The sequence below is a fragment of the Aegilops tauschii genome, chromosome 2, assembly GCF_002575655.3.
Source record: "Aegilops tauschii subsp. strangulata cultivar AL8/78 chromosome 2, Aet v6.0, whole genome shotgun sequence".
Taxonomy (NCBI): domain Eukaryota; kingdom Viridiplantae; phylum Streptophyta; class Magnoliopsida; order Poales; family Poaceae; genus Aegilops; species Aegilops tauschii.
This window is the reverse complement of record NC_053036.3, coordinates 493,235,407-493,260,898: the sequence shown is the minus strand read 5'-3', so window position 1 is coordinate 493,260,898 and position 25,492 is coordinate 493,235,407. Positions and strand designations below refer to the sequence as shown.

Here is a 25,492-nt window from a genome sequence, read left to right as displayed (position 1 = left end):
CTACTTATGATCATTTTCAGGTGGACTGAGCATAAGTCGAGCAGATCTCCGAAGTTGTGGCTTTCTGTTGTCAGTCTGGAAGTGCGACAAAAATCAGGATCACATATTAATTCATTACTTGAAACTTTGAGAGAAGAAAAAGGAAACCACACGACTATGTCATAAAAATGCAGATTGGTTAGAAGCAGACATGTAATATGTTTTAGAATTCCATCAGAAACACAACTCTAGTTTTTGATTCGTCTAAAAAAATTCTACTTGCCCTACTTGCCTAGTCAAAGTGTGCCGAAAGATGCAAAGCACCATGAGTTTAATATGTTTACTAGGATACTAGAGAGATCATCTGTTGGATCACTAAACAACAAACTGTGATGAAAGCGAGTGTGCCGGCTTCGTTGGGCCTGGCTGGACGCTATTTTGCTCCATCCAGATCAGCACTAACATAGTTGCATGATATTTATTCGAGGCAGCTCAAAGCATGACATGGCTCATGCCAGTCCTCCCTCCATAGATCACTTTCTTGAGGTATATATAACAACGATCCACGCTTGCACCAAAGGCAGCAAGTGAAAACATCATTAAACAGATCCTTGATGCTAACATTTCTTTACTGCTTTAAAGAGTTGTCATGTGTTGATATATGTATAAGAGGAGAAAAATACAAAGTAGAAAAAAAATAGTCAAATGAATTCTATTTAGCCAAATAATTGTCTTTTAGTTTTAGTTTGAAATGCATCTCTCTTCGTTCCAATGAATAAGGCCCACACGCAATCCAAAATGCAACTTTGACCATGAATGACGCTCCATATTTACGTAATTTAAAATGCAGTGTTGTAGTTTTCAGACATGTTGTAGGAAGCATCAATATCAGCTAGCACATTGGTACAAGATATACACATTGATCGACTCTTATGTGGTCCAAGATACTGAAGGAAATATGCCCTAGAGGCAATAATAAAGTATTATTTATTTCCTTATATCATGATAAATGTTTATTATTCATGCTAGAATTGTATTAACCGGAAACATAATACATGTGTGAATACATAGACAAACAGAGTGTCACTAGTATGCCTCTACTTGACTAGCTTGTTAATCAAAGATGGTTATGTTTCCTAGCCATAGACATGAGTTGTCATTTGATTAACGGGATCACTTCATTAGGAGAATGACGTGATTGACTTGACCCATTCCGTTAGCTTAGCACTCGATCGTTTAGTATGTTGCTATTGCTTTCTTCATGACTTATACATGTTCCTATGACTATGAGATTATGCAACCCCCGTTTACTGGAGGAACACTTTGTGTGCTACCAAACGTCACAACGTAACTGGGTGATTATAAAGGTGCTCTACAGGTGTCTCCAAAGGTACTTGTTGGGTTAGCGTATTTCGAGATTAGGATTTGTCACTCCGATTGTCGGAGAGGTATCTCTGGGCCCACTCGGTAATGCACATCACTATAAGCCTTGCAAGCATTGTAACTAATGAGTTAGTTGCGGGATGATGTATTACGGAACGAGTAAAGAGACTTGCCGGTAACGAGATTGAACTAGGTATTGAGATACCGACGATCGAATCTCGGGCAAGTAACATACCGATGACAAAGGGAACAACGTATGTTGTTATGCGGTTTGACCGATAAAGATCTTCATAGAATATGTGGGATCCAATATGAGCATCCAGGTTCCGCTATTGGTTATTGACCGGAGAGGTGTCTCGGTCATGTCTACATAGTTCTCGAACCCGTAGGGTCCGCACGCTTAAAGTTAGATGACGGTTATATTATGAGTTTATGTGTTTTGATGTATCGAAGGAGTTCGGAGTCCCGGATGAGATCGGGGACATGACGAGGAGTCTCGAAATGGCCGAGGCGTAAAGATCAATATATTGGATGACTATATTCGGACTTCGGAAAGGTTCCGAGTGATTCGGGTATTTTTCGGAGTACCGGAGAGTTACGGGAATTCGTATTGGGCCTTAATGGGCCATACGGGAAAGGAGAGAAAGGCCCCAAAGGGTGGCCGAACCCCTCCCCATGGCTAGTCCGAATTGGACTAGGGAGGGGGGCGCCCCCTTCCTTCTTTCTCCTTCTCCTACTCCCGGTGGGAGTAGGACTCCCCCCTTGGCACGCCCTCCTCCTTGGCCGGCGGCCTCCCCCTTGCTCCTTTATATACGGGGGCAAGGGGGCACCCCATAGACACAACAATTGATCTATTGATCTCTTAGCCGTGTGCGGTGCCCCCTTCCACCATATTACACCTCGATAATATCGTAGCGGTGCTTAGGCGAAGCCCTGCGTCGGTAGAAAATCATCATCGTCACCATGCCGTCGTGCTGACGAAACTCTCCCTCAACACTCGGCTGGATCGGAGTTCGAGGTACGTCATCGAGCTGAACGTGTGCTGAACTCGGAGGTGCCGTGCGTTCGGTACTTGATCGGTCGGATCGTGAAGATGTACGACTACATCAACCGCGTTGTGTTAACGGTTCCGCTATCGGTCTACGAGGGTACGTGGACAACACTCTCCCGTCTCGTTGCTATGCATCACCATGATCTTGCGTGTGCGTAGGATTTTTTTTGAAATTACTACGTTCCCCAACTGTCGTGGAATTGTCACGGCAGATGTCCTCGTGCTAGGACTTAGTCGTGGAGCCATCGCAACTAGGAAGCTTAAAGGGGTTAAACGGGACAAGGAACACGGGGGTTATACTGGTTCGGCCCCTTACGGTGAAGGTAAAAGCCTACGTCCAGTCAATGTGGTATTGCTTATGGTTTCGATGACCAGGGAGCTTAATTGCTATGCCTGGCTCTCGACGAGATCTTACTTGTCCCTAAACCGCCGCCGGGTCGTCCCTTTATATAGAGAGGTTGACGCCCAGCGGCCCTCAGAGTCCCGGTCGGCTCATAATAGTGTCCCGCTCGGACTCCTAACTATTCTTGTCTTACACTACAAGTCTTGCCATATGACGGTTTATTACTACGGGCCTTAAGCCATCTCCGGGTCTTAGGCCCATCATTGACCCGTCGTCTTCAAGCTCGGTACTGGGCTTCGCGTGATGACCATTATGAGTAACCCGGCCCCTCCAGGCGGGTGACTCTAAGGGTTATATCCTCAACATTAGGCCCCAGATTGATTTGAGCCGGCTCATGTCAATCTTCAATCCCCTTGAAAGAAAATTCTCCGGCTTACATCTGTGCGAAGGTTTTAACCCGCCGTGACGTCATCTTCTGGATTCCTGATAACCCGCCATGACGTCATCTTCCATTAAGTTCATTTCTTTATTCCATTAAATCCCAACGGATCTTATCCTTAATGGTTATCCCGAAAATCGAGGCGCCTCTGGGGCGAGATAATCACGCCGTGACCTCCTTGTTTCTCGCGCCCACTTATGAGCTTCACCTTATAAATAGCCCGGCCCATGAGTCTCTCAGTCACTCGTCGCCTCCATCTTCTTCCTCCTCTCGCCACTGTGCTGTCGCCCGAGCTCCCCCGCCGCCGCGGATCTCCTCGTCCTCACCAACTCCGGCCGCTGCATCAACCTGACGTGTCCAGAGAAAACGGCGGCAACCTCCGCGACTCACCAGCACCCGTAAGCCCTTGCCACTCCATAGAGTAGATCCACATTAGGGTTCTTTGCTGTTCTTCCCGTGTTCTTCGCCGTTCATCGCGAGTTCTTGATAGATTTCATTATTACCACCCTTTCTTGATCTTTGGACTGTATAGAACTGTTGCGGTAGTTGTTTCACACCCGCTCCCAATGTACATAGATCCCTTCTCATTGCATAAAGGCTCCATTCAAACCTATTAACTTCTTCTGCGTCTGTTTTAGGTCTAGAAACTTTCCCTTTCCAGTCGATCGTTTGATCCAGAATAATTACTGTGATCTGTGAAACTTGTTTGCGCCACACTTAGTCAAAAATTGCATCTGTTTAGCTATGGCGGCTCATATCTCCGGCTTAAAAGAGGCCACACGCTGTAGAAATTTCCGGCTCATTCATAATAGGGCTTTAGACAACTGGAATTACTGACGACGCCCTCAACGGCTTAGATAACCCGATGCACTTAGCCATATGTCATTAGGCCCCTTCATAAGCCGCCACTTTAAACATTTAACTGTAAACTTCCTCCGGCTTATAATTGAACCGGACATTTCCTTTTATCATAGGCTTCCGTCTTTCACAATGCCACCCAAAGCTCCCAAGGCACCCATCACGTGCAACTGGATGAGATCCAGTGTTACTGACGAAACCTTAGCGGACTTCGTGAAGACGGGTTACCTGCCCAAGAAGGATGTCATGTCTTACCGTGCCCCTGACCCGTTGGAGGAGAGACCGCAACCAAGGGATGGTGAGGTGGTGATATTTGCTGATCACATGAGCCGGGGCTTCGCACCGCCCGGCTCAAAATTCTTTAGAGATGTGCTGAATTTCTTTGATCTGCGGCCGCAAGACATAGGACCCAATTCCGTGTCGAATATTTGCAACTTTCAAGTATTCTGCGAAGTCTATCTTGGAGAAGAGCCCAGTCTGCTGCTCTTTAGAGAGCTATTTTATCTGAACCGCCAAAACGAGTGCGCCAACGGGCCGAGCCTGGAACTTGGTGGAATCTTTATTCAACGCCGTAGAGACTGCCTCTTTCCTTACGCTGAGCCGCCCAGCCATCCAAAGGACTGGAACCAGACATGGTTCTACTGCCAGGATAAGGCTTTCGTGCCCTGCGTCTGGAGCCAAGTCACTCCCTGCCGGATAAACTAACTCAAGCCGAGCGTCAACCTCTGATCCCCACCATCAACAAAATTAAGGATCTCCTGGGAAATGGCCTCAACGGCATTGATCTGGTCCGGGTCTGGATCTCTTGGCGGGTGATCCCCTTAAGCCGCCGCCCCGGCTTAATGTGTGATTACACGGGCCGGAAAGATGACCCTCTGCGACACAGCCGCAATGATCTTCCTGAAGACGTTGTTGACGACATGACCAAGTCCCTCTTGAATGAGAGCTTGACAGACTGCGGGAGGACCGGCTTAAGCCCCTTCTGCAAGACTAACCCGGCCCCAGCGGTAAGCCACTGATCTGAACACCTTATTTTCTCCTTAGATAGTTTTCATCTGAACCTTAAGAAGTCTTCATTGTATTTTTCAGGCTGATGATAAGTTCTGGAAGGTCAAGTATGACCATGAGGCGGCTAAAAAAGCCAGAAAGGCTAAGAAAGCCGCTAGGAGAGCCGCTCCCCGAAAAAAGGGAAGCAAGCCTACCGCCTCAGAGCTGCTTCAGCTGGATGATAGCTCCGAGTCAGAGGTAATCCTTAATTTCTTAGACTCTTCTTTTGTTTCCGCTTTTCATCTGTCTTTTGACCACCTTATTAACTTGATTATCCACAGGATGACACCGGAGCAAGTAACCCGGTAACTGAAGAGGTAACTATACTTTCCTCCGACTCGGACCCCTTGCCAAGGCTGGAAGTCCGAAGAGTAACCCGGAAAGTAAGCTTTTCGCATCCTTTAGCTTATCAAGATCCTCAATTTCTTTTGAAGTAACAGATTCATGAGAGCCGGAGGCAAACCCGGGCCAGCAAGGATGCAGACCTCTCCTCCGGCTTACCTGAGGCATCAAGAAAGCGCCGGACTGAGGTTATCTCCAACTTATACCCTTGTCATCCTTTAGTGGGTGTCACTCGTCAACCGCTCAATTCGTCTGATTCCAATTATCAGGAAACTTCACCTTCCTCTGGTGATTCTATGCAATCTACCCTGCCGGCTTTCAAGACCGCGCCCGGGTAATGATAATCATCTTATGTTGTACTTATCTTACTCATGCTTTTGTACTAACCTTTTGTCCTTTCAGTGCTCAAGCAAAGCTCAGTAAAAGAGCGAAGAAGAATAACCCGGTCGAAGAGCCGGTCCTGACTGAACCGGAGGCTTCAGCTCAAGAGCCGCCCGCTGCCTCTGCTCCTGAAGCCACCGCTCCAACCGGCGAGCCAATCACAGAGACTTCTGCTAACCCGGAGATCTCCAGCCCGGCTCAGCCGGCCGATGACCCGGATGTGGTAATCACCCGGACGGAGTTTGTCGAGCCGGGGAGACCCACTGTGCTGGCTAAGTGCTCTGCCAAGGAAGAGTTGCTAGAGTGCCGCAGGGCCAGGCTGGACATCACCAACTACGCTAACTTGAGCATCGGAGATATCATCTCCGGCTATGTCAATCAGGTGCACAGCAGCCAGGACCTGGAGATTGACATGGTGAAGCAGATACAGCAGAAGTCTGAGGTACCACTCTATTGCTTACCACATAGTCATCTTTACCATACTAGCCCCCAAGTCTACTACTTATGATAGAATATGTTGTAGACTTAACTTCCGGCTTACTTCCATGAACCGGTAATTTGTAGATAGAAACTTTTGACATGCATTAGCCCCCAAGTGCCAAGTGTCTTTGCTTGGAAAATGCTTGGGACTTTAAAGTTGCATAATAATTATTCATACTATAACCCGGAAATTGTATATGCTGCTTGCAAGAAATTTGAGGCTGATATCTCTGAGCTGAAGAACCGCCTGAAGACTCAGGAAATTGAGACCCGGAAGGCCAACGCCAAATTTGAATCCAGTGTTGCTGCTCAAGAGAAGCTGAAGAAGAAGTTTGAAGCTGAAAGGAAGACTTGGGCCGAAGAGAAGGCTGCTCTGGTAAGCCGGGCCGAACAGGCGGAGAAGGCTCTGACGGAGAGAACCGCCGAACTCTCCGGCTTAAAGCGCCATGTGTCACAGATGGTCGCCGCAATCTTCGGTAAGTCATTCTGCCGACTTTCAACAAGTTTACATTCTCTATGTCTCATAATTCCCATCATTACTAGCGGCTTACCTAATGTTGTAAAACAGGTCCTAGAAGCGCCAACCTCAACCAAAATGTGTTGACCAAACTGAAGGCCGTGTACACTCTGGTGGAACAACTCTACACCGGGTCACAACGCGCCTTGGCCATTGTGGCCCTGTCCAATGAGGTTCCGACTCACCTGGCGGACGTGCTTCGCCGGCTTGCCGTTCTTCCTCAACGTTTTCAAGAGCTGCGACGGGCCTCTGCAAGAGCCGGAGCCATAGCCGCTCTGAGCCGGGCCAAGGCTTTCCTCCCGGAGCTAGACCCGGCAGAGTTCGCGCTTGGATATCCCAGTCTGAAGGAAGACGGCACTCCCTTTGACCAAAAAGATTTTGCTGATTGTGTGAAGAGTATGCGCCCAGTGGCTACCTTAATTGGGAATGACACCGACCTCACCAAGTATCAGCCGGGTTATGACTCGGAGAATCAGAGGATCCCCACTCCACGCTACGAAGCAATCAGCTTGATCCCTCCGACTCGTAAGCATACCTTCGCCCCGGAAGTTGACCCGGCCGGGTTAATTGACGAGGAGGCTCAATTTGAAGCTTTGAGCGGCATTGACTGGAAATCGTCAACTTTCCAGGTCATAGGAACAGCCGGAGGAGCGGAGAGGGATGAGCCGGAAGCTTCGACCCGGCAGGCATCTTGACTCTTTAGGCGGCCCATGATTATGCTTGTTAAACAATGCTTCACCCTTTTGGACTCGGGGAGTCTTGTAATAGAGTAGGACCAACATTTTAACTTTGTCGTGCCATCGTGCACGTGTTGAATGGTTAACTCCATTGAAGTTGCTTCCTTATACTTCTCCGGGTCACAATTGATCATTTATTTTCCTTAAGCTCAAATAGCTGTCTTTAACCATCCTGCATAGAAAAACAAGTCACAAGTCTCTAGGCGGCTTACCGCACTGAGAATCATAGTCTCATACAGATAACCCGGAATATGAATCTAAGTCACCACAGACTGGTCCTCAATTATATCCTTGATGTAACCATAATAGCATACTTACAGGCCTTCAAGTATACGTCCGGTTTATGTAACCCGGATAATAAGGTTGATACCTCAACTCCGGTTTACCAGTTTTGATAATGCTTATTGTGTGTGACGAACACTGTGAATCAAAGTTAAGTCGGCGGAATAAGAACCGCCGTGTACACTGTTGATACAACCAGAAGAACTTGTTGTAAATCAGAAAATCAAAACTTAGGGGCTTCCAGTTCGAATATGACCAGAGACCCGTCCCAAAGGGGTTAAGCTAAGATTCGAATGCGATCATATAGCCCCCAGTGGGTTTGGCGATGCCGATCAAGAGGGTACCGACAGCTATGTTCTCTTTGGTTCGAATACGACCCATGTTTGAACAGGAAGCCCCCAAATGACCTTAAAAGTTGTTTAACGACACTGATTCGAATACGATCCACGTCGGTTCCCAAAGGGGGTTAAACTATGATTCAAATATGATCAAGAAAACTCCCCAATGAGCTCGGCAGTGTGCCAATCAAGTGGGTATCGACAGCTATGTTCTCTTTGGTTCGAATACGACCTATGTTTGAACAGGAAGCCCCCAAGTGATTATATTGCGTACGGCTAGATTCGAATACGATGCATAAGCCGGATCCACCTCCAAGTGACCATGGGATGGTGTAATGGAAACAACACTTTTACCTTTGGAGGAGAAAAGGACAGAAGTCCTGCTTTATTATTTAACATAATATACACATGGCTATAGAAATATGTACATTATGAGAGCCGGCGGCTCAAGTGTAATAAGGCCGAAGCTAAGCTATGTTCCACGGCCGACGGGTCTCCTCTTCCGACTTGCGTGAATCTTTATGCTCCCGAACGTCAATAAGGTAGTATGACCCGTTGTGCAAGTTCTTGCTGACCACAAAGGGTCCTTCCCAAGGCGGGGATAACTTGTGTGCATCTGTTTGATCTTGGATGAGCCGGAGCACCAGATCACCTTCCTGGAAGACCCGGGACTTGACTCGGCGACTGTGATAACGGCGCAGGTCTTGTTGGTAAATCGCTGAGCGAGCTGCTGCCACATCACGATGTTCGTCCAACAAGTCAAGAGCATCTTGGCGCGCCTGTTCATTATCCGCCTCAACATAAGCCGCCACTCGAGGCGAGTCATGACGGATGTCACTGGGGAGGACTGCTTCCGCTCCATAAACCATGAAGAAAGGCATGTAACCCGTAGACCTGTTAGGAGTAGTATTGATGCTCCATAACACGGAGGGTAGCTCCTCCACCCAACAACCCGGCGTCCGTTGCAAAGGGACCAAAAGCCGGGGCTTGATACCCTTCAAAATCTCCTGATTAGCCCTCTCAGCTTGACCATTGGATTGAGGGTGAGCCACTGAGGAAACGTCAAGTCGAATATGCTCACGTTGACAAAACTCCTCCATGGCGCCTTTAGACAGATTAGTCCCATTGTCAGTTATAATGCTGTGCGGAAAACCAAAGCGAAAAATCACCCTTTTCATGAACTGAACCGCTGTGGCTGCGTCACACTTGCTAACGGGCTCTGCCTCAACCCACTTTGTGAACTTGTCAACTGCCACCAAAAGGTGAGTCTTCTTATCCTTGGACCTTTTAAAAGGCCCAACCATATCAAGCCCCCAGACCGCAAATGGCCAAGTGATTGGTATCATCCTCAGCTCCTGAGCCGGCACATGAGCCCGTCGCAAGAACCTCTGGCAACCATCACATTTACTGACCAAGTCCTCCGCATCAGCATGAGCCGTCAGCCAATAAAAACCATGACGAAAAGCCTTGGCCACAAGGGATTTTGAGCCGGCATGATGGCCACAATCCCCTTCGCGAATCTCACGCAAGATTTCATGACCTTCCTCAGGGGAGACACAACGCTGGAACGCTCCCGTAACACTGCGGCGATGCAGCTCACCATTGATAACAACCATTGATTTAGACCGCCGGGTTATTTGTTTGGCCAAAGTTTCATCCTCAGGCAAATCTCCCCGGGTCACGTAAGCCAAGTATGGCACCGTCCAGTCCGGGGTGATGTGGAGAGCCGCTACCAACTATGCCCCCGGGTCAGGGACAACCAAATCTTCCTCTGTAGGTACCTTAACAGAAGGGTTATGCAAGATGTCCAGGAAAGTATTAGGCGGCACCGGTTTTCGCTGAGAGCCCAGCCGGCTTAATGCATCAGCCGCCTCGTTCTTCCTGCGATCGATGTGCTCTACTTGGTAACCCTGAAAGTGTCCAGCAATGGCATCAACTTCACGGCGATAAGCCGCCATGAGAGGGTCCTTGGAATCCCACTTGCCTGATACTTGTTGAGCCACTAAGTCTGAGTCGCCGAAGCACCTTACCCGGCTCAAGCTCATCTCCTTAGCCATCCGAAGACCATGGAGCAAGGCCTCGTACTCAGCCGCATTATTAGTGCAAGGAAACATCAACCGTAGCACATAATGAAACTTGTCACCTTTAGGGGAAGCCAATACAACTCCAGCCCCCGAGCCCTCCAATTGCCTAGACCCATCAAAGTGAATGGTCCAATATGTATTATCCGGCTTTTCTTCAGGCACCTGTAGTTCTGTCCAATCGTTGATGAAATCCACCAAAGCTTGAGATTTAACAGTAGTGCGTGGCACGTATTTCAGACCATGAGGCCCAAGTTCTATAACCCACTTAGCCACTCTCCCTGTGGCCTCTCTGTTTTGGATGATATCTCCAAGGGGGGCAGAACTAACCACAGTGATAGGGTGACCCTGAAAATAATGCTTAAGCTTCCGGCTTGCCATGAACACACCATAAACAAGCTTCTGCCAATGTGGATACCGCTGTTTGGACTCGATGAGCACTTCGGTGACGTAATAAACCGGCCGCTGAACCGGATACTCTTTACCCTCTTCCTTGCGCTCCACCACCACAGCCACGCTGACGGCTCGTGTGTTAGCAGCTACATACAGTAATAAGGGCTCCTTATCAACCGGAGCAGCAAGAACTGGGGGCTCAGCCAGCTGTCTCTTCAAATCCGCAAAAGCAGCATTAGCGGCATCATTCCAGATAAAGTCATCAGTTTTCTTCATCAACTGGTACAGCGGCATGGCCTTCTCACCCAAACGGCTTATAAACCGGCTTAAAGCAGCGATACGACCCGCCAGGCGCTGGACATTGTTTATGCACGCCGGCTTAGCCAGAGAGGTGATTGCCTTGATTTTTTCCGGGTTAGCTTCAATGCCTATGTTAGAAACCAGGAAACCCAAGAGCTTGCCTGCAGGAACAGCAAAAACACACTTGGCTGGGTTAAGCATCATCTTGTAGATCCGGAGATTATCAAAGGTTTCCCTCAGATCATCTATCAAGGTTTCCTTCTCCCTGGACTTAACCACAATATCATCCACATAGGCATGAACATTGCGCCCAATCTGGTTATGAAGACAGTTCTGCACGCAACGCTGATAAGTCGCCTGTGCACTCTTGAGTCCAAAAGGCATAGACACATAACAGAAGGCTCCAAAGGGAGTGATGAACGCCGTCTTCTCCTGGTCCTTAACTGCCATTTTGATCTGATGGTATCCAGAATATGCATCCAAGAAACTTAAACGCTCACAACCCGCCGTGGCATCAATGATTTGATCAATACGAGGGAGAGCGAAAGGATCAGCCGGACATGCCTTGTTTAAGTCCGTGTAGTCCACACACATCCGCCAGGTGCCATTCTTCTTGAGCACGAGCACCGGGTTAGCTAACCACTCTGGGTGAAAGACTTCAACAATAAACCCGGCCGCCAAGAGCCGGGCCACCTCCTCACCAATGGCTTTCCGCCTCTCTTCATTAAACCGTCGAAGGAATTGCCTGACCGGCTTAAATTTCGGATCAACATTGAGAGTGTGCTCAGCGAGTTCTCTAGGTACACCTGGCATGTCAGAAGGTTTCCATGCAAAGATGTCCCTGTTCTCACGGATGAACTCGATGAGCGCGCTTTCCTATTTCGGATCCAAATTGGCACTGATGCTGAACTGCTGAGACGAGTCACCTGGAACGAAATCAACAAGTTTAGTCTCATCAGCTGACTTAAATTTCATTGCCGGCTCATGCTCCGTAGTCGGCTTTTTCAGAGAGGTCATATCTGTTGGGTCAACATTGTCCTTGTAAAACTTCAACTCCTCCGTTGCACAAACAGATTCTGCATAAGCCGCATCGCCTTCCTCACACTCCAAGGCCACCTTCCGGCTGCCATGAACCGTAATGGTCCCATTGTGACCCGGCATCTTGAGCTGCAAATACACGTAACACGGCCGTGCCATGAACTTGGCGTAAGCCGGCCGCCCAAATATGGCATGATACAGACTTCTTATCTTGACCACCTCAAAGGTCAATTTTTCCACCCTGTAGTTGTACTCGTCTCCAAAGGCCACTTCCAATTCGATGTTACCAACTGGATAAGCCGACTTACCAGGCACCACGCCATGGAAAACAGTATTGGACTGGCTGAGGTTCTTATCAATCAACCCCATACGACGGAAAGTCTCATAATAGAGGATGTTGATGCTGCTGCCTCCATCCATAAGCACCTTAGTGAACTTATATCCTCCCACATGAGGAGCCACCACCAGGGCCAAGTGACCCAGATTATCAACCCGGGGAGGGTGATCCTCCCTACTCCACACAATAGGTTGCTCCGACCATCTTAAATAGCGTGGAACCGCCGGCTCAACAGCATTCACAGCCCTCTTATGAAGCTTCTGATCTCGCTTACACAGACTGGTGGTAAATACGTGATACTGTCCACCGTTAAGCTACTTTGGATGGGTCTGATAACCCCCCTGCTGCTGTTGATGACCCTGGCCAGACTGCTGATTAAAGCCCCCTTGACCATTCTGAGGATTAGGATTTGAGCCGCCGCCCGGGCCATGAAAACTGCCAGCGCCTGAGCCGCCGCCCAGGCCATTGTTGCCATTAAAGGCATTGGAATTCTTAAAGGCCTTCATGATTGCGCAATCCTTCCATAGATGAGTAGCTGGCTTCTCCCTAGAGCCATGCCTTGGACAAGGCTCATTCAACAGCTGCTCCAGCGTCGGGCCTGACCCGCCGGCTCGGGGAGGTGGCCTCCCCTTGCGTCGCTGGTTATTACCCTGTGAGCTGGCGTTGGCCACGAACTCTAGGCTGCCGTCGGCCTTACGCTTGCCACCTCCTTGGTTCACCGGGTTATGCTGAGGACCCTTGCCATTGCCGTTCTTCTTTCCCTTCCCTGTCCTTTCATCATCCGACGCGGGGTCCTTGGTACTATCAGAGTCGGCATACTTGACGAGAGCCGCCATCAGCGTACCCATATCATTACAATCACGCTTGAGCCGCCCGAGTTTCATCTTCAGGGGCAAGAAACGACAATTCTGTTCCAACATTAAGACTGCAGAGCCGGCATCCATCTTATCAGATGAATGTATTATCTCTTTCACCCGACGAACCCAATGTGTTGTAGACTCACCCTCCTGCTGTTTACAGTTAGTCAAATCCACAATTGACATAGACTGCCTACAGGTGTCTTTGAAGTTTTGGATGAACCGGGCTTTTAGCTCAGCCCAAGACCCGATGGAATTCGGTGGCAGCCCTTTCAACCAAATGCGGGCAGTCCCATCTAACATCATGGTGAAGTACTTGGCCATCGCCGCTTCACTGACCTCCAGCAATTCCATGGCCATCTTGTAACTCTCGATCCAGGCCCCGGGTTGTAAATCAGCCGTGTAATTAGGCACCTTCCTAGGCCCTTTGAAGTCCTTGGTTAGACGTTCGTTGCGGAGAGCCGGCACTAAACAAGGGACACCTCCAGTCCTTGTAGGGATACCCACGTCGACGGAAGCCGTCGGATAAGCCGGGGGTGTCTGGTAAGCCGTCAACTGAGGTACCTGCTCTGCCTCTTGCCGTGCTCTGTCTTGGTCTGTCGCGTGAAAGGCTCCGTTATGAGCCGGGCCATGGCCAGGTGGCAAGTCATGGCGTCGGACATTACTTGAGCCGGTCGCTGAAACCATGTGTCTGCTATAACTCGGGCTCCGGCCTGGACAAGGGGTTGAATGGATCCTGTCCCGGCTATAAGAGTACGCCTCTTGCTGCGCCAGAGCCGTCTGAAGGAGCTCCCTGACCCGGCGGGTTTCAACCGCCGTTGGAGAATCACCATCAATTGGGAGAGCCGCCAGCCGTGCCGCCGCGGCAACCATGTTTTCCAGCGGGTTGGCATAATGACCCGGTGGTATTGGCACGTACTGAGGCGGGGCAGGGTTCACCCAGGGAGGTCCCATTACTTGGGGCTGAATTGGTGTCCCAGCTCCGGGTACTATGATCTCCGGCGGGTTACTAGACCCTGCACCTGGCGTGTTGAAGAGGTTTTGAGGATCGTAGACCGGAGGGAGTCGAGATTGGGCCTTTTGATGCCTCCTTCTCATGACCTCATTGGACGCGTTCTGATCCATCATGAGCCGGAAGGACTGCGCCTGAATCAACTGAGTCTGGGCGTCGAGAGCCGCCCTCTCCGCAGCCATCCTGATCCCTTCCGCCGCCAGATCCTCCTTGGCTTTCACTAGATCTAACTTTAACTGCGCCACCTCCGCGTCATGCTGAGCCTGATCCGCCGGGTCAACCGTGGCGGTCAACAGGGCCGTCATCTTGTCCGTGAGATCCATCAGCACCTGAGCCGGCGAGGGTACCGGGTTTCCTGACCCAGCGGCAGGGTTTTGAACAGGCTGTGCACCAGCCATGAAGATTCCAACCCGGCTCGGCGGCTCAAAAGGGTCCGGAATACTGTCACCATCGGAACAATCCCTGAGCCTACCATCTTGAAGTTGATACAACGAGTTTGACTCATCTGTGGACGACTCGCCGTCAGAACCGGCGGCTGTCTCATCACCAGATCCAGACCCTACAGAGAGTCCTCCATGAACACATCCCACAAAAGCATGCTTCAAGGCAGATCGAGCCCGGGCGGGTCGTGCACGCTGAGCCGTCTCGATGAGACCGGCGCAGAGATCCGGCTCAGGGCCCGGCTCACCAATCTTGCCAATGAAGACATGAATTCCGCCGAAGGGGACCCGGTACCCGTACTCAATTGAGCCGGCGTCGAGGCCCCAGGTTGCACGTCGATGTAGAGCTTGCCGCGACGACTCTTGGTCATCCGGCCCACAGCATATCCCTTGAGCCCTTCGAAGCTGCCCTTCAAGAACTCAAATCCACCATGCGCTGGCCCCACGGTGGGCACCACCTGTCGTGGAATTGTCACGGCAGATGTCCTCGTGCTAGGACTTAGTCGTGGAGCCATCGCAACTAGGAAGCTTAAAGGGGTTAAACGGGACAAGGAACATGGGGGTTATACTGGTTCGGCCCCTTACGGTGAAGGTAAAAGCCTACGTCCAGTCAATGTGGTATTGCTTATGGTTTCGATGACCAGGGAGCTTAATTGCTATGCCTGGCTCTCGACGAGATCTTACTTGTCCCTAAACCGCCGCCGGGTCGTCCCTTTATATAGAGAGGTTGACGCCCAGCGGCCCTCAGAGTCCCGGCCGGCTCATAATAGTGTGCCGCTCGGACTCCTAACTATTCTTGCCTTACACTAAAGTCTTGCCATACGGCGGTTTATTACTATGGGCCTTAAGCCATCTCCGGGTCTTAGGACCATCATTGACCCACCGTCTTCAAGCTCGGTACTGGGCTTCGCGTGATGACCATTATGAGTAACCCGGCCCCTCCTGGCGGGTGACTCTAAGGGTTATATCCTCAACACCAACAGTGGCATCCGAGCCTGGTTTTATGCGTTGATGTAATATGCACGAGTAGAACACAAGTGAGTTGTGGGCGATATAAGTCATACTGCTTACCAGCATGTCATATTTTGGTTCAGTGGTATTGTGAGATGAAGCGGCCCGGACCGACATTACGCGTACGCTTACGCGAGACTGGTTTCACCGTTGCGAGCACTCGTTGCTTAAAGGTGACCGGCGGGTGTCTGTCTCTCTCACTTTAGTTGAACCGAGTGTGGCTACGCCCGGTCCTTGCGAAGGTTAAAACAGCACCAACTTGACAAACTATCGTTGTGGTTTTGATGCGTAGGTAAGAACGGTTCTTGCTAAGCCCGTAGCAGCCACGTAAAACTTGAAACAACAAAGTAGAGGACGTCTAACTTGTTTTTGCAGGGCATGTTGTGATGTGATATGGTCAAGACATGATGCTATATTTTATTGTATGAGATGATCATGTTTTGTAACCGAGTTATCGGCAACTGGCAGGAGCCATATGGTTGTCGCTTTATTGTATGCAATGCAATCGCCATGTAATTGTTTTACTTTATCACTAAGCGGTAGCGATAGTCGTAAAAGCAATAGTTGGCAAGACGACAACGATGCTACGATGGAGATCAAGGTGTCGCGCCGGTGACGATGGTGATCATGATGGTGCATCGGAGATGGAGATCACAAGCACAAGATGATGATGGCGATATCATATCACTTATATTGATTGCATGTGATGTTTATCTTTTATGCATCTTATCTTGCTTTGATTGACGGTAGCATTATAAGATGATCTCTCACTAAAATTTCAAGATAAAAGTGTTCTCCCTGAGTATGCACCGTTGCGAAAGTTCTTCGTGCTGAGACACCACGTGATGATCGGGTGTGATAGGCTCTACGTTCAAATACAATGGGTGCAAAACAGTTGCACACGCGGAATACTCAGGTTAAACTTGACGAGCCTAGCATATGCAAATATGGCCTCGGAACACGGAGACCGAAAGGTCGAGCGTGAATCATAGAGTAGATACATAGTGATGTTCACCGTTGAAACTACTCCATCTCACGTGATGACCGGACATGGTTTAGTTGATATGGATCACGTGATCACTTAGAGGATTAGAGGGATGTCTATCTAAGTGGGAGTTCTTAAGTAATATGATTAATTGAACTTAAATTTATCATGAACTTAGTCCTGATAGTATTTTGAAAATTATGTTGTAGATCAATAGCTCGCGTTGTTGCTTCCCTGTGTTTATTTTTGATATGTTCCTAGAGAAAAATTATGTTGAAAGATGTTAGTAGCAAAGATGCGGATTGGATCCGTGATCTGAGGATTATCCTCATTGCTGCACAGAAGAATTATGTCCTTGATGCACCGCTAGGTAACAGACCTATTGCAGGAGCAGATGCAGACGTTATGAACGTTTGGCTAGCTCAATATGATGACTACTTGATAGTTTAGTGCACCATGCTTAACGGCTTAGAATCGGGACTTCAAAGACGTTTTGAACGTCATGGACCATATGAGATGTTCCAGGAGTTGAAGTTAATATTTCAAGCAAATACCCGAGTTGAGAGATATGAAGTCTCCAACAAGTTCTATAGCTAAAAGATGGAGGAGAATAAGCTCAAACAGTGAGCATGTGCTCAGATTGTCTGGGTACTACAATCGCTTGAATCAAGTGGGAGTTAATCTTCTAGATAAAATAGTGATTGACAGAATTCTCTAGTCACCATCACCAATTTAGTAGAACTTCGTGATGAACTATAGTATGCAAGGGATGACGAAAGTAATTCCCGAGCTCTTCGTGATGCTGAAATCGACGAAGGTAGAAATCAAGAAAAACATCAAGTGTTGATGGTTGACGAGACCACTAGTTTCAAGAAAAGGGCAAAGGGAAGAAGGGGAACTTCAAGAAGAACGCCAAGCAAGTTGCTGCTCAAGTGAAGAAGCCTAAGTCTGGTCCTAAGCCTGAGACTAAGTGCTTCTACTGCAAAGGGACTGGTCACTGGAAGCGGAACTACCCAACTATTTGGTGGATAAGAAGGATGGCAAAGTGAATAAAGGTATATTGGATATACGTGTTATTGATGTGTACTTTACTAGTGTTTATAACAACCCCTCGGTATTTGATACTGGTTCAGTTGCTAAGAGTAGTAACTCGAAACGGGAGTTGCAGAATAAACAAAGACTAGTAAAAGGCGAGGTGACGATGTGTGTTGGAAGTAGTTCCAAGATTAATATGATCATCATCGCACACTCCCTCTACTTTCGGGATTAGTGTTGAAACTAAATAAGTGTTATTTGGTGTTTGCGTTGAGCATGAATATGATTTGATCATGTTTGTTGCAATACGGTTATTCATTTAAATTAGAGAATAATTGTTGTTCTGTTTACATGAATAAAACCTTCTATGGTCATACACCCAATAAAATGGTTTGTTGGATCTCGATCGTAGTGATACACATATTCATAATAATGAAGCCAAAAGATGCAAAGTTAATAATGATAGTGCAACTTATTTGTGGCACTGCCGTTTAGGTCATATCGGTGTAAAGCGCATGAAGAAACTCCATACTAATGGACTTTTGGAATCACTTGATTATGAATCACTTGGTACTTGCGGACCGTGCCTCATGGGCAAGATGACTAAAACACCGTTCTCCGGAACTATGGAGAGAGCAACAGATTTATTGGAAATCATACATACAGATGTATGTGGTCCGATGAATATTGAGGCTCGTGGCGGATATCGTTATTTTCTCACCTTCACAGATGATTTGAGCAGATATGGGTATATCTACTTAATGAACATAAGTCTGAAACATTTGAAAAGTTCAAAGAATTTCAGAGTGAAGTTGAAAATCATCATAACAAGAAAATAAAATTTCTACGATCTGATCGTGGAGGAGAATATTTGAGTTATGAGTTTGGCCTTCAGTTAAAACAATGTGAAATAGTTTCACTACTCACGCCACCTGGAACACCACGGTGTAATGGTGTGTCCGAACATCGTAACCGTACTTTATTAGATATGGTGCGATATATGATGTCTCTTACCGATCTACCACTATTGTTTTGGGGTTATGCATTAGAGACAGATGCATTCACGTTAAATAGGGTACCATCTAAATCCGTTGAGACGACATCTTATGAACTGTGGTTTGGCAAGAAACCAAAGTTGTCGTTTCTTAAAGTTTGGGGTTGCGATGCTTATGTGAAAAGGTTTCATCCTGATAAGCTCAAACCCAAATCGGAGAAATGTGTCTTCATAGGATACCCAAAGGAGACAGTTGGGTACACCTTCTATCACAGATCCGAAGGCAAGACATTCGTTGCTAAGAATGGATCCTTTCTAGAGAAGGAGTTTCTCTCGAAAGAAGTGAGTGGGAGGAAAGTAGAACTTGATGAGGTAATTGTACCTGCTCCCTTATTGGAAAGTAGTTCATCGCAGAAACCAGTTTCTGTGACGCCTATACCAATTAGTGAGGAAGTTAATGATGATGATCATGTAACTTCAGATCAAGTTACTACCAAACCTCGTAGGTAAACCAGAGTGAGATCCACACCAGAGTGGTACGGTAATCCTGTTCTAGAGGTCATGTTATTTGACCATGACGAACCTACGAACTATGAGGAAGCGATGATGAGCCCAGATTCCGCGAAATGGCTTGAGGCCATGAAATCTAAGATAAGATCCATATATGAGAACAAAGTATGGACTTTGATTGACTTGCCCAATGATCGGCGAGCCATTGAGATTAAATGGATCTTCAAGAGGAAGACAGACAGTGATAGTAGTGTTACTGTCTACAAAGCTAGAATTGTCGCAAAAAGGTTTTCGACAAGTTCAAGGTGTTGACTACGATGAGAGTTTCTCACTCATATCTATGCTTAAGTCTGTCTGAATCATGTTAGCAATTGCCGCATTTTATGAAATATGGCAAATGGATAAACAAAACTGCATTCCTTAATGGATTTATTAAAGAAGAGTTGTATATGATGCAACCAGGAGGTTTTGTCAATCCTAAAAGTGCTAACGAAATATGCAAGCTCCAGCGATCCATCTATGGACTGGTGCAAGCATCTCGGAGTTGGAATATACGCTTTGATAAGTTGATCAAAGGATATAGTTTTATACAGACTTGCGGTGAAGCCTGTATTTACAAGAAAGTGAGTGGGAGCACTACAGCATTTCTGATAAGTATATATGAATGACATATTGTTGATCGGAAATAATGTAGAATTATTCTGCAAAGCATAAAGGAGTATTTGAAAGGAGTTTTTCAAAGAAAGACCTCGGTGAAGCTGCTTACATATTGAGCATCAAGATCTATAGAGATAGATCAAGACGCTTGATAAGTTTTTTCAATGAGTACATACCTTAACAAGATTTTGAAGTAGTTCAAAATAGAACAGTCAAAGAAAGAGTTCTTGCCTGTGTTACAATGTGTGAAATTGAGTAAGACTCAAAGCCCGACCACGGCAGAAGATAGAAAGAGAATGAAAGTCATTCCCTATGCCTTGGCCATAGGTTCTATAAAGTATGCCATGCTGTGTACCAGATCTATTGTATACCCTACACTGATTTTGGCAAGGGAGTACAATAGTGATCTAGGAGTAGATTACTGGACAGCGGTCAAAATTATCCTTAGTGGAATAAGGATATGTTTCTCGATTATGGAAGTGACAAAAGGTTCGTCGTAAAGGGTTACGTCGATGCAAGTTTTGACACTAATCTAGATGACTCTAAGTCTCGGTATAGATACATATTTAAAGTGGGAGAAATTAGCTAGAGTAGCTCCGTGCAGAGCATTGTAGACATAGAAATTTGCAAAATACTTACGGATCTGAATGTGACAGACCCGTTGACTAAAATTATCTCACAAGCAAAACATGATCACACCTTAGTACCCTTTGAGTGTTAATCACATAAGCGATGTGAACTAGATTATTGACTCTAGTAAACCCTTTGGGTGTTGGTCACATGACGATGTGAACTATGGGTGTTAATCACATGGTGATGTGAACTACTGATGTTAAATCACATGGCGATGTGAACTAGATTATTGACTCTAGTGCAAGTGGGAGACTGAAGGAAATATGCCCTAGAGGTAATAATAAAGTATTATTTATTTCCTTATATCATGATAAATGTTTATTATTCATGCTAGAATTGTATTAACCGGAAACATAATACATGTGTGAATACATAGACAAACAGAGTGTCACTAGTATGCCTCTACTTGACTAGCTCGTTAATCAAAGATGGTTATGTTTCCTAGCCATAGACATGAGTTGTCATTTGATTAACGGGATCACTTCATTAGGAGAATGACGTGATTGACTTGACCCATTCCGTTAGCTTAGCACTCGATCGTTTAGTATGTTGCTATTGCTTTCTTCATGACTTATACATGTTCCTATGACTATGAGATTATGCAACTCCCGTTTACCGGAGGAACACTTTGTGTGCTACCAAACGTCACAACGTAACTGGGTGATTATAAAGGTGCTCTGCAGGTGTCTCCAAAGGTACTTGTTGGGTTGGCGTATTTCGAGATTAGGATTTGTCACTCCGATTGTCGGAGAGGTATCTCTGGGCCCACTCGGTAATGCACATCACTATAAGCCTTGCAAGCATTGTAACTAATGAGTTAGTTGCGGGATGATGTATTACGGAACGAGTAAAGAGACTTGCCGGTAACGAGATTGAACTAGGTATTGAGATACCGACGATCGAATCTCGGGCAAGTAACATACCGATGACAAAGGGAACAACGTATGTTGTTATGCGGTTTGACCGATAAAGATCTTCGTAGAATATGTGGGAGCCAATATGAGCATCCAGGTTCCGCTATTGGTTATTGACCGGAGAGGTGTCTCGGTCATGTCTACATAGTTCTCGAACCCGTAGGGTCCGCACGCTTAAAGTTAGATGACGGTTATATTATGAGTTTATGTGTTTTGATGTACCGAAGGAGTTCGGAGTCCCGGATGAGATCGGGGACATGACGAGGAGTCTCGAAATGGCCGAGACGTAAAGATCGATATATTGGACGACTATATTCGGACTTCGGAAAGGTTCCGAGTGATTCGGGTATTTTTCGGAGTACCGGAGAGTTACGGGAATTCGTATTGGGCCTTAATGGGCCATACGGGAAAGGAGAGAAAGGCCCCAAAGGTTGGCCGCACCCCTCCCCATGGACTAGTCCGAATTGGACTAGGGAGGGGGGGGGGGCGCCCCCTTCCTTCTTTCTCCTTCTCCCTTCCCTTCTCCTATTCCAACAAGGAAAGGAGGAGTCCTACTCCCGGTGGGAGTAGGACTCCCCCCTTGGCGCGCCCTCCTTCTTGGCCGGCGGCCTCCCCTTGCTCCTTTATATACGGGGGCAAGGGGGCACCCCATAGACAAAACAATTGATTTATTGATCTCTTAACCGTGTGCGGTGCCCCCTTCCACCATATTACACCTCGATAATATCGTAGCGGTGCTTAGGCGAAGCCCTGCGTCGGTAGAACATCATCATCGTCACCACGCCGTCGTGCTGACGAAACTCTCCCTCAACACTCGGCTGGATCGGAGTTCGAGGGACGTCATCGAGCTGAACGTGTGCTGAACTCGGAGGTGCCGTGCGTTCGGTACTTGATCGGTCGGATCGTGAAGACGTACGACTACATCAACCGCGTTGTGTTAACGCTTCCGCTATCGGTCTACGAGGGTACGTGGACAACACTCTCCCCTCTCGTTGCTATGCATCACCATGATCTTGCGTGTGCGTAGGAATTTTTTTGAAATTACTACGTTCCCCAACAGATACGTCTACCGACAACCACATATATAAATTTATAAACCACATATCTACATCTACTAACAAATAGTGCAGGCTGAAAAAGAATGCATAGGAAATTCTTACCGAAGCAGTACGAGACTCGGCATTTTGTACATTACTTGATTTCCTTTTCCTCTTCACAATATTCAGTGTTTCCACAGGCAGCTCCTTCGACGGCTTCCCTTCTTCCTCCACCAACTTCATCTTCTTAGAACCATTTTTGCGTCCATTCTTCTCCTTCTGAACCTATTTGCACATGTGTATGTAACATGTGCTTACTCTGCTTTAGTACACGACAACATATTTAACTGGAGATGGGAAGCGGAATTGATTTTACCTGTTGCTGATGTGTAGTGGAATCGCACACACGAGACTTCCGCGCAGACTCACCCGTGATGATCGTCGGTACCTTCTCCTTCCCCTTCTAAACAAAATATTTAGCAATTTTTTTTGTTTTAGTTTGAAATGCATCTCTTCTTTAATATAGTCTTAATCCTGGCTGGGCTACTTACCGAGACAAGGTATGTTAAGTACCCCATATGTGTCTGTACTTTTAAATATTGATACCAATGAGCCCTAGATAATTATTAACAGATACACACCATGCTCCTAAATACTTTTAGTTTTCATATCCTTGATGCTAACATTTCTTTACTGTTTCAGTATTAGGAAAGGGTTGTAATTTGTGGATAATATGTAAGAGGAAAAAAATTACAGAGTAGAAAAAAAATAGTTAAGTTCATTCTATTTAGCCAAAAAAAGTCTTTTATTTTTAGTTTGAAATGCATTTCTCTTCTTTAATACTCCCTTTGTTCCAATGAATAAGGCCCGTCCGCAATCCAAAATTCAACATTGACCATGAATGCCCCTCCATATTTAACAAGTATACAACAAATTTCATTTATTCATAACTAACGTGATTTAGAATGCAGTATTGTACTTTTCACACATGTTGCAGGAAGCATCAATATCAGCTTGGCACACTGGTACAAGATATACTACTGTTCTAGCATATTTGTAGACTCTTATGTGGTACAAGATACATCTACCGACAACCACATATATAAAGTTATAAACCAAAGCTCTACTGACAAATAGTGCAGGCTGGGAAAAACATAAAGGCATAGAAAATTCTCACCGAAGCAGTAGCGTTTTGGACATCACTTGATTTCCTTTTCCTCTTCACAGTATTCAGTGTTTCCATAGGCAGCTTCGGCTCCACATTCCCCTTCTCCTTCTCCAAAAATAATTCTTTTTAGCCAAATAAATTCTCTTTCTTTTAGTTTGAAATGTATATCTTCTTTAGTATAGTCTTAAATCCTAACTCGGCTACTTACTGAGACAAGGTATGTTAAGTACTTCATAGGTGTATGTACTTTTATATTGATACCAGCAACTACCAGATTAATTCCTGATGAATACACGCCATGGTCCTAAGTACTTTTAGTTTCATACATGTTGTAGGTTTGCATCAACATCATTTAGGCACATTGGTATAAGACATACTATATTAACTACTCCCTCCGTCCTGTAAGACGTTTCTTGACACTACACTAGTGTCAAAAACGTCTTGTATTATGAGACGGAGGGAGTATTATTCTAGCATACTTATAGACTCTTATGTTGCATGTCTACCCACAACCATGCACAAATATAAACCACAAACCACAGCTCTAGTACTAACAAACAGTGCTGGCCGGAAAAAACAATTGAAAAAACATAAGAAATTCTTACCCAAGCAGTGTTGAGTCTTTCCCGATGCGGCTCTGCCGACGGGTTCTCTTCTTTCTCCGCCACTTTGATCTTCTTAGCACCATTGCTCCATCCATTCTTCTTCTCCTTCTGAATCTGTTCGCACAGGTAACATGTGCTTACTCTGCATTAGGCGAGCGGCAACTTCTCAGTTGAGAGGGGAAACGGAAGCGGTTTTACCTTTTGCGGATGCGTAGTGGAATCGCCCGCGGGAGACTTCAGCGCATGCCCACCCGCGGCGATCGCCGCCACCTTCCCCTTCCCCTCCTCCTTCTTCCCAATCCCTGAAGTAGCACGGGAAGCTGCTCTCTTCCCATCCTTCTTCCGTGGAACCAGCTTCGCGTCCAGCCCACCCTCCGGCACGACCACCATCTGGTGGCCATTCACCACGCGCATGCAACTCAAGTACAGGCGGTACTCCTCATCTATGTTCTCAATTTTATCGTACCAAGGGATTTCCGCGGGGGAGTTCTCCTCCTCCACCGGGCGGTCGCTTTCTTCCGGGGCCGGGGAGCGGACGGGGCCGCTTTGGGCTTCGCCAGTGCTGGACGCGTCGTGCTTGGTGGTGACGGGAGGGGGAGGGGAGCCGCCCCGGGCAGGGATTCCCTGGGCACCCATCTCAGCGGCGATGGAGTTGGCGGTGGAACCTGGAGCGCGTGGCCGTGATGGCATGGTTGGGGCTTTGTGTCTGGGTTGGTAGCGAATGGAAACGGACGAAGAGGCGCCTCGTCTAAATCTGAAGTATTTTTTTGGCAGCCGAATATTTTGCGAGACGCCAGAGGGGAGTGTTGACTGGACGGTCGGTATGGGAACACTCCACGTCGGGAAGCTATCCAACGGCGGCTTATTGACGGAATAGTGCTCCAATCTAGTATATTTGCATATACCCCAGTATTTAGCAAGTTTTAATTCGTAATTACAGTTGATTTTTCTGGAAGGCTGACATTGGCAGTGCATCCAATAGAAGAGTCGTGATATAATTGTGCTAATCATTTTGAAATAAATGCAGCAAATAAAAAGTAGTAGTAATCCACTAGTGTAAAAGCAAATAAACTTGGTATTCTTAGCTGGAAATACATTCAGTGCCTGCCCATTTTTGGCTGGAAATTATTTCGAAATAAATGCATTGAATAAAATCAAATCTACTATTGTACTACTACAAAATAACTTCGAATTCTTAGCTAGAAAACATCCTGTGCCAACCATTTTAGCTGGAAATCACAGGTGTGCTAATCTATCTATTAGTGTAAACCAAATAACTTGGAATTCGTCTAGTTTTTGGTCGCATTA

General features: G+C 46.8%; 1 protein-coding gene across 1 annotated transcript; it reads right to left on the bottom strand.

Annotated features, from left to right (window-relative positions):
• On the bottom strand, positions 1 to 24,881 carry LOC123497132 (uncharacterized). Its single transcript, XM_073507275.1, has 6 exons — positions 24,383 to 24,881; positions 24,185 to 24,298; positions 23,589 to 23,687; positions 22,788 to 22,874; positions 22,484 to 22,696; positions 1 to 75 (listed from the first exon to the last, which is right to left on the bottom strand). Exons 1-6 carry the CDS (start codon positions 24,872 to 24,874, stop codon positions 1 to 3), a joined length of 1,080 nt encoding a protein of 359 aa, XP_073363376.1. The 5' UTR covers positions 24,875 to 24,881.
• Positions 24,882 to 25,492: the final 611 nt, after the last annotated feature.